This window comes from Malania oleifera, chromosome 1 (genome assembly GCF_029873635.1).
Source record: "Malania oleifera isolate guangnan ecotype guangnan chromosome 1, ASM2987363v1, whole genome shotgun sequence".
NCBI classification, from domain to species: Eukaryota; Viridiplantae; Streptophyta; class Magnoliopsida; order Santalales; family Ximeniaceae; genus Malania; species Malania oleifera.
In genome coordinates, this window is record NC_080417.1 from 74,607,204 (window position 1) to 74,617,075 (window position 9,872).

Consider the following 9,872-nt stretch of genomic DNA (forward strand, 5'->3'; position numbering starts at 1 on the left):
TTTGAGTCATTGAAAATCTAATGTAGTTGGCTAAACATTTGAAAATAATGAAAAAGGCAAAAAATGAGTAGAATGCATAATTGAGGAGGAGCATTTCTCTTTTTAAATTTCATGACTACATAAATTAAATGCTTTCACGATCTTATCTTATGCTTATATGCCTTTATGAGAGCAGCACTGGAGTTTACTATCCATAATGTACTATATAATTAAATCTTTTTTTATGGCTGGCTTTTATTTTATATATATTTTTTATTGAACTACTGTAATGCATATTTGTATGAAATGTCAATTGCATGGCTGATGCAGTATTGTGTATTGCATGCTAGTAGTGGATTTGAGAGTTGCATACTGATTGACTTGAATGCCACCTGCATGGCTGATGTAGTGACATGTGAATTGCATGCTATAGAAACTCCTAGGATATCTGGTGCATGGTTTTTTGATATGCAAAATGGGAAAATGCTCTATTTACAGTCGGCATGTTGCCGAAATTTCATTAATTTTTTTATCAAGAGTCAAAATCCATAAACCATATGCTAAAATAATTATATTATGATGCATGCTTAAACTTTTTTTTTTAAAAAAAAAGATGAGTAAATGTTGAATGAAGATTGATCTTCATCCTTAATTGAAAATGCATGCATAAGAACTTACAGTGGAGCTAAGCTCCATCCCTAGAGAAAGAGCATAAATGACTCATTTGCATCACGCGTGTTTAGGTTTTTTTTATTGAGGGTCTTATGAAAACCCAGAATATCATATCCAATGATTAAATATGGATTGTTCTTGGTTTATTAGTCTTATATCATTCCTTGATATCTATTTTCTAATGCATTTGTGTTCCATAGGAAAACTATACTTGTTATGTGATAAAATTGTTTAACAAATATCTAGTATAGTTGTTTCAAAAGGTTTCAAAATGATTGCTTATACTGCTTGGCATTCTCAGTGACTCAAAAGACTTGCAAAAATCCTTAGAAAGAAGATTAAATTTACTAGAAAATTATGGGACTCAAAATCAGATGAAGGAGAAATCAATAAGAAGAAAACAAAGGCTGAACCTCCTACATGTTATTACTGCAAAAAGATTAGACACATAAAACTGGACTGTCCGCAACTCAAGAAGGATTCCAAGAAGAAAAAGAAAAAGGCAATGAAAGTCACTACATAGGACAACATAAGTTCTAGTAGCTCAGGATATGAATCAAGTGACCTAGAGATTGCAAATGGTTGTATTATGGCATGGGACGATGATGATCTTCTTCACCAGAGCTTTCATATGAGGCTTTGAAAGCAATGGATTCCTTGTTTTTAGATTTTCCTCTAGTTCTTTCATTTATTGCCATCTTATATATAAGTAGGCATCCTATTAAATCATCTAGGGAAGTATTCTTCAAGTTTCTTCCTTCAGCTATTGCGGTGGCCTTAGGTTCCCAAATAAAAGGGAGTGCTCTAAGTATTTTTCGAATCATCTCATGAGTAGTGTAATTTTTCCCTAACGCATTGAGCGAGTTTATGATATGGGTGAACCTAGTGTACATACTAGTGATAGTTTCATCAGGATTCATCTTAAATGTTTCATATTCGCTAGTGAGTATATCAATTCTACTATCTTAAACATCAATCATTCCTTCATAAGTCACTTCAAGTTTATCCCAGATTTCTTTAGCTGATTTACATGCCATAACCCTATTGAATTCATTTACATTTAGAGCAAAATATAATGCATGCATAGCACTTGAATTTACTTGCAACATTTTATGGTCATTGTCGGTCATTCCTTTTTCCTCTTTGGGTATTTCTTTATTATCTATTATTTTAGTGGGATTAAGGTCACCTTGTGTGACAAATTTTCATAATTTCCAATCCATAGTTTGTAAATAGATTCTCATTCTTCGTTTCCAAAAGGTGTAGTTAACACCACAAAAAATATGAAGTCTAGTTGAGGATTGACCCTCGACAAAGGGAGATACGCCTAGGTGTGCCATAAAGATCTTAATATAGCTTCTAATTTAAGATTTTCTATAACCCCTCTCTGATACCAATTGAAAAGTTAGGTGTACTCCCAAGAGGGGGGTGAATCAGGTTTTTATAACTTTCTTTGAAATCCCTTTGTTTAACAAGTTCCTTTATTTAAAAGTTAACCCCTTTTTCAATTTGAGTTAATTTACAATCACACTCTTCAAACACAACAACTTCACAAGTACAAGTGATATTCAATCCAATTAATGAAGTTAGCTTGATGTCACAAAAATAGAAAATTCAACCAAGCTTCCAAAATTTAAATATTGATATCAAATAAGTATCTTAATTTTAAGTATATCTAACCAATCAATGTATTAACGAGCTTTGGTATTAATCAATCAATGTACTCCCTTGTGGTTTCCGCAATGTTATTTATTAATCAAAGTACTCCCTTACAATTTCAGTAATTCCTAAAAGCAAATTAATATCCAGCAATTCAAATAAGCATCCACACAATTTATATATGCTATAATTTAAAGAGAATAGAGAAAAGAGTGACACCAATGTTTTTACGAGGTTCAGCTATACTCGCCTACGTCCTCGCCTTAGGTACACCACCAAAGGATTCACTATACCGCTCCCTTAATTGGGTGGAGCAAACCTTTTACACACTCCTTCAAATAGGATAAGGTCGTCCTCCCAAAGCGATACCCCGTGCTTGGTAAACCAACGATTCAACAACCTGAACCGTCAAAAACAACAAGAAACAAGAATAAATTCTTGTGTACAAAGATGCTCTCACAATAGAGCTTATTAGTACAAGTTAGAAAACTAATATACTTTAAATTAAATTTTAATAAAGAACGAATTTCAAACTCAAGAAATTAATCACCGGGTTCTTCTTTAGTTTGAATAAAACTTAGTAAGAGCACAAGAACCGAGTGATTGTATCAGTAGGAATTCGTAGAACTTTAGCAAGGATGTGTGAGTAAGAGAGCCTTGAGAATTAGAGACTTTGATTGCTAGATTGTAAGTAGTTGTATGTAAAAATCCTCTGGTTTTCTATATATTTATAGAGTTCTAAAAGTAATTTCTTGTTGCCCAAGTTTTCTTGGAGTATTTCCCAAGTTTACTTGGTGTATTTCCCAAGTTTATACAAAGTTTGGGGCCCGAGCAAACAATTTTGAAAGTTTTCCATGCTTATTTATCTTAATTTCTGAAAGTCACTCACCTTTCAAAAAGAGGTGTTGTCAGCTTCAACCACTTTTCAGTATTTTGGATATAACTTTCACTATACAACTCTGATTTGAACATTCTTGGTATCAACCAAAAGTTAAGAGAAAATCCCACAACTTTCATGTTGGACACTTTTTAAGATAACCTATTTGATAGAGAAAATTGCTCATCAATGTAGATGTAAGGTGCTTTCATTTCAAAAATAATTTTAATCCTTTTGAAATAACTTTTGACCTTAAAAAATATTTTCCAGGTATTTTAAAAATAGGTCTCTAAGTCAATAATCATTCCTAAGAGCATCAAAGCATCTATATTGATTTTAAATTGAAGAACTTACATAAGACTTTTCTTAAGACTTAAACATTCGAAATCTAAAGTCTTCATGTATGTCTTCCTTTGAGTCCACCCTGACTTTGAGCTTCAACATTCTTTAAGCTTTCATAAGATTTGTCAAACTTTAATCTGTTGAGTTTTTTTTTTATCACTTTTTTGGAATGTAGGCTATCAATGCACTTTTGATCTTGAACTCTAATGCTTAATTCTTGAAACATCATCGCTTTAACCAAACCATGTTAAATTCCCTTGATTTGTTATCATCAAAATAAGATTCGTAAGCCTTGTTAGGCCAACAAGTTATGCTTTTCATGATGGTTTTACACTATTGAGACTTGTATGTGTAAATTGTTGCAAAGTTGTGTGTATGACAAAGTTATGTATGGTGGAGCCTATATGTAATTAGGTTATATACTTGTATGTGAAATAGCATAATTGTATTGCATCTTACCTTATTTCATGTTCACTAATATCGGTGTTTGTGGGTATCACCCTGGAAACCCTCATGAGAGTACAACTCATCCACTAGGGTTAACCTAGGGATTCAAAGCCTTGTTGCATATGTAAAATGCAATCATGTTTTCCATGAAAGAGGAGGCGGATAGGATTTTTTTAGTTTTCTTAGTTTTTGCTTTGCCAAAGGACAAGCAAAGTGTAAGTTGGGGGTTGTGATGAGTCCTTGAAATGCACTATATTAAACCCTCATTTACCTTTGTTTTGTCTTCTTTTATTCTATAAATGCCCTATGTTATCATAGTTTGAAGTTATGTAAGATTTGTTCATATTTTATGAAAAAACAGGTTAAAACCGAGGAGTTAAGCATTACGAGAAGCCAAGGGAGTAATTGGAGGGCACAAAACTCAAATCAGATCTTAACCAAGCCCCTAGAGTCTCAATATATCAAAGGAAAGAAGACCTTATTCGACCATGTGGTGCGACCAACTAACATAGTGGTGACAAAGTCAAAAGCTGCAGACTCCAAGGTTCAGACTGAAAGAAGAATGCTGCAAGGATCGACCAAGTGACCCTCTAAGGTGACTAGGTTGGGATACTGAAGCCCACTAAGCCAGAGATATTGAGAGTCTCGACCAAGTGCTCAACCAAGAGACCTTGAGGGGTGACCAAGTCGAGTTCCTAAGCTAAGTTGAAGATTGAGATCCTACAAGGCTTGACCAGCATCTTGACCAAGAAGACCTATTGGCGCGCTTAGGTCAAAGATCTTGAAGTTTGAATTTCTGATTTCCCATGAGCTTCAACTAGGGCACGACTAGGAGAAAGCATGGGTGCGACTAGGTTGACAACGATGATCTTCTGCCTGAGATTTCCTGCAAACTTTCCAATTTTTGAATTTCAAACCTTGTAAACCCTATTGGGTATAAATAATAGCTTCGAATATGTTCTTACGGTTCCTCTTTGGCCTCTTTTTATTTAGTGATAAACCTAGAAATCCATTGAGTCGTTTGAACCTAAAGTCATGGCTGAACGTAATCTGGTTCCCGCTGTTCAAATCACGGAACCCCAAGCTCCCCACCAAACTATGGTGGCAAAACAACCACTTCAGCCCCTTAGAGACTACTTCACACCCAACACATACGCCTTGTCATCTTGTATTTGGTTTTTGAATGTTAAAGTGGCTTAATTTGAGATCAAGACTTCCATCTTCTTAATGCTTCCTAATTTCTATGGGAATTCTAATGAAAATCCTTACAAGCATCTAGATGAATTCCTCAATATCTATTTTACCATCCGCATCCATAATTTTGGTGATGATGCCCTCCGCTTAAAGATTTTCTTGTTCTGTCTGAAAGATAAGGCCAAATATTGGTTAACATCCTTAAAGCCAAACTTGATGACCAATTGGGCCACTATGCAGTATAAGTTTTTAAAAAGGGACTTCCCAATTGGGAAGACTAAGCAACTTAGGAGAGTAATCACTAGTTTCTCACAAGTGGATGGGGAACTATTTTTTGAGACCTGGGAGCATTTTAGGGACCTTTTACCTAAATGTCCATATCACCAAGTCCTTAGGTGGCAATTGGTTTATACCTTCTATGAAGGATTAGCTGAGTGAGATAGCTCAATGGTATATGCATCTTATAAAGGTACTTTCCTCACCAAAGATGATAATAAGGCCTAGGCTCTCTTCGAGAACCTCGTCGAAAATTCTCAGCAGCATACTGTTATTACTCATATACCATCTGAACCTTCCACTTCCAAACATAAGGGAGTCTATAAGTTAGCTGAGGGCCATGAGGTAGCACCCACATTGCACATCATAGTGAAAAAGATAGACCAATTCTTGCCCCTTCGGACAGCAACCGCAACCTGTGGCATATGCAAAGGTGTGTCCCATTTGTTTTGATCCTTCACACACGCACACACTACAATTGCCCCCATGCGCCTCCCCCACCTGAGTTTGTGCAGGAGGAGGTTAAGGCTACCCATAATTGATATGATAGGCCAACTAATGACCCAAATTCAAACACAAACAATCTTGGGTGGAAAAAACATCCTAACTTCTCCATGAGGACACAAGCTCTGAGTTTTCAAATAAAAAGACCTCATATATCACCCACTGCTCCACCTCCTCATTTGTACCAAAATTCTCAAAATCCTTCCATTTTTGCCCCTAGACCTTCATATTTTCCACAACCATTTCCTTCTCACTCCAAATATGATTCTTTTTAGGAGATGGTGTTGAAAGCCCCCAAGGGTATTGAGGTAGATTGCCAAGTTGATAGTTACTTCACTCTCACTGCAAATCAATTGCCAAGCTAGAAGCCGCCATAGGGCAACTAGCTACCTCTTTGAGTAGGAAAGATAAGGGTGTAAATTGCCAAGTCAGCCTCTAGTGAACCCTAAGGGCTAATATAGGGTAGAATACGAGCTGGCTGCTGAACCTTCATCCTACAATGAGCAAGCCTGGGCTATAACCATTTTTCGGAGTAGTAGGGAGGTAAACAATAGGATTGGGGAGAAGTTGGACCAAGAAAAGGGTAAGGAGAAGATGAGGGAAGAAACCAATGATGAACCATGTGATCCTCCTTCTCTTAGTCTGGTAGTTGATACTGAGACACCTACTTTTTCCAAGGATAGAGCACTTCCCCATTATGTTGCTACAGCTCTTTACCCTAAAGCTCTTCATGCACCCATTAAATCTAATAAGGAGACCACCACTGAGTCCATCATGGACACATTTAGACAAGTTAAGGCCAACATCCCTCTTTTAGATGTTATCAAGCAAGTACCTGCATATGTCAAGTTCCTCAAGAACCTGTGCATACAGAACCGAAAGTTAAGGGTGCACATGAACAAACAAGTTAAGCTAGTTGAGCATATGAGCTCAATTCTGTTAGGTCACTTTCCTCCTAAACTAAAAGACCCCGAAGCTCCAACCATCTCATGTGTAATTGGTGATTACATGATTGATAGGGCTCTTTTAGATTTAGGGGCAAGTTTGAACCTTCTTCTGTACTTGGTCTTTAAGAAAGTCAACTTAGGAGGGCTGAAGCCCACCCCAGTCACCTTGAATTTTTCCAATCAATCAGTAAAAAGGCCCTGGATTGTGAAAGAGGATGCCTTGGTCAAGGTCAATGAGTTTTACTATCCTATTGACTTCATTGTCTTAGATATGAAACCTTCAGACCCAACCAAGGACCCAATACCTATCCTATTAGAACAACCATTCTTAGTCATGGCTAACGCCTGCATTCAATGTAAGACTGGGATTATGAACTTTTCCCTTGGCAACATGCAACTCTGGCTAAATGTATTCTACGCTTTCCAACATCCACCTGATCACATTCAAGTTATGGACATTGACATGATTGAAGAATGTGTTGAGGAAGTGGCTCCTCAATTATGTGGAGGCACCCTTTAGAGGATATACTTCAGCCTGAGAGCACCTCTATATCTGGTGTGGAGGATCCATACAAGCATATTCTTGCCATTCATTATTTGGCCTCCAGTTTAGAGGGACAACAGTGGGTCAGTGAGACCTGGTTTAAAATAAAAATGGAGGAAACCCTTAGTTTCAAACCAGGGTGAGTTCAACACGATTTGTATAAGAGTCTGGCTAAAGATGGTAAACTTAGCACTTCTAGGAGACAACCTGAGTATTTTTTTTTTTTTTTTCATCCTTAGGATGTATATGGTAGTATAAATAGGGTTTAAAGTCTATAAAATAGGTTTTAGTTTAGTTTTGGGTGCAATTAGGGCTTGACTAGTGTGCACAAGTTTAGCCAGGTCAAGCCCTGCAAGTCTTTTGAGCTACTAAAGTACTGAGAAGTTTGACTAGGGCACGACCATCACTTCTTTGGCACAACCTGGTTGAGTCTCTGAACTTGTCCAGACTTGTAAATTATCAAGAAGTTCGACCATGTGCATGACTAGCACTGAGCTAGGCGCGACCTGGTTGGTAGTTCATATTCTTATTTAAATTGAGGGGTGTGACCAGGCGTGACAAGCACGAGAGCTGATGCAACTTGGTCAAGGATGTCAAAAATCGCATTTAAAACCCTTTTCCCACGAAACTCTAAACCAAATCTCTCAACCTCTTCGCTCCTCCGTCATCACGCATCCCTTTTACTTAGTCACCCGAGCCCCAATCACCAACTCTAAGCTTTCGATGACCCTTTGACTAACGGATTTAGCTCCGGTGATCTCCCCATCACACGAAACTCTAGTTGGTGACCTAAGCTTTTTGATTATTTGCTCCCTTTGCACCTATGCCTCTTCATTTTCTCCATTTTCCTATCCACTCATAATTGAAGATGTGGCTATGCTTAGGATCCCAGACTGATGAGAAGCAAGGCCAATCACCATGATATACAGCTTGGCATCGACAGTCCTGAAACCCACTGAGGGGAGAGTCGTCTAAAAGGGGGCAAGTCGCTTCAAGGGAGTAGGAATGGCCGGTGGAGGAGATGAGGGCCCCACAGGTGAACCCCAAGGATACAAAACTACCAATGATGCATGCTACAGTGCCACCCCCGAATAGTACCCCACATATTATGTTCAGTATAGCTCAGCCAACCACACCAATTCCCCACCTGACCCCTGCAATTTGGGGCTCGATGGTGGTGATAGTCCAAGCAATAGCCGCTGCAAATGCAATATCTTCTGGCCCCGGCCGTTTCCTTGAGAATACTTATCTTGTTTCTGATTCTGATTCGTAGTCAGACAAGGACTAGGTGTTTAGGACAACCCATTTTTTTGCGCTCTCTATGTATGTATTGTGCTTAGGCACACTTTTGTTGTTTCTTTTCTTTCTTTTTTTTTTATTTTAGTTGCATTTCTTTTTGTATATACCACTATGTTTTTGGAAGGGTTGTACATGCGCTTTGACATTCTATATACATTGTACTGCCTTACTGATCAATGAATACTACATGGTACTTTCGGCTTGTCTTTTGTGCTTCATTGTAGTATTGCGTGCATGCTATTTCTAAATTTTATGGTTGTTACTTACACAGGTACACTAATTGATTTCATAGCATCGTGTAGTGTTTCCTTCCCTTTCATTCTTGGTTTTTTCTTTCCACACTTCAATAAGGACACTGAATTTTAAGTTGGGGGAAGGGGGTATGAACACTATACGGCACATTTCAAGCACAAAAATGACATAATTTTTCAAAATTTTCAGTGACATTATCTATTTTATGCCATGTTAACACTATTTATTCCCTTTACATACTTCTATATTACCTATAGGTTACGTGAGTAGGCTTTTCATTTATATGAATTTATTATGCTCACTAACGAAGTAGTGAGTTGCTTGTGCTTAGTTTCACATATTATAGCTAATATACTGATTTGATACTCTATGAGAATACTATTATGTAAGCTCTTGAATTAACATGGTACTTCATAAGGCTAGTATGCACTTTCACATGATTCATAGCACTTAGGGTTCCTTAAGAGTACTGAGAGAACAACCGTGGTGACTATGACACCTTGTGAGGTACTATTTAGCCTTTCATTATTTATTGAGTTTTTGACATCAAACTCGGATTTTAAGGAACTCAACTTTCCTTTTTTGGATTTTCTTCGCCTGCTAGTCTCAGTTCTTGCATTTACTATCTTAGAGGTGATGTCTAGTGGGTAGATATAAATTTGGGTCTTGTAGCCTAATCAAGACGTGAAAATTAAGCCATCCCTAGATATAAACCTATTTCATGGACTCCTTTTTTAGCTTAATTTCTTATTGGTAGTACAAAGACAACATAAAAGTTGTGAAAATTGTCCTAACTGACCATAGAAAAAAAATGCATAAAAGTTCGAGCAAAAGAGAAAAATAAATGAAAAACACATAGAATACCTGCTCTAAATATAAA

At 37.2% G+C, this 9,872-nt stretch overlaps 1 protein-coding gene and 1 non-coding gene across 2 annotated transcripts; one reads left to right on the forward strand and one right to left on the reverse strand.

Annotated features, from left to right (window-relative positions):
- Positions 1 to 5,453: 5,453 nt before the first annotated feature.
- LOC131147374 (small nucleolar RNA R71) lies at positions 5,454 to 5,559 on the reverse strand. The gene has a single exon (XR_009134760.1). It is a non-coding gene; the product is annotated as a small nucleolar RNA R71 (small nucleolar RNA).
- Positions 5,560 to 6,544: 985 nt separating this feature from the next.
- On the forward strand, positions 6,545 to 7,417 carry LOC131143644 (uncharacterized). The gene has a single exon (XM_058091924.1). It carries the CDS (start codon positions 6,545 to 6,547, stop codon positions 7,415 to 7,417), a length of 873 nt encoding a protein of 290 aa, XP_057947907.1.
- Positions 7,418 to 9,872: the final 2,455 nt, after the last annotated feature.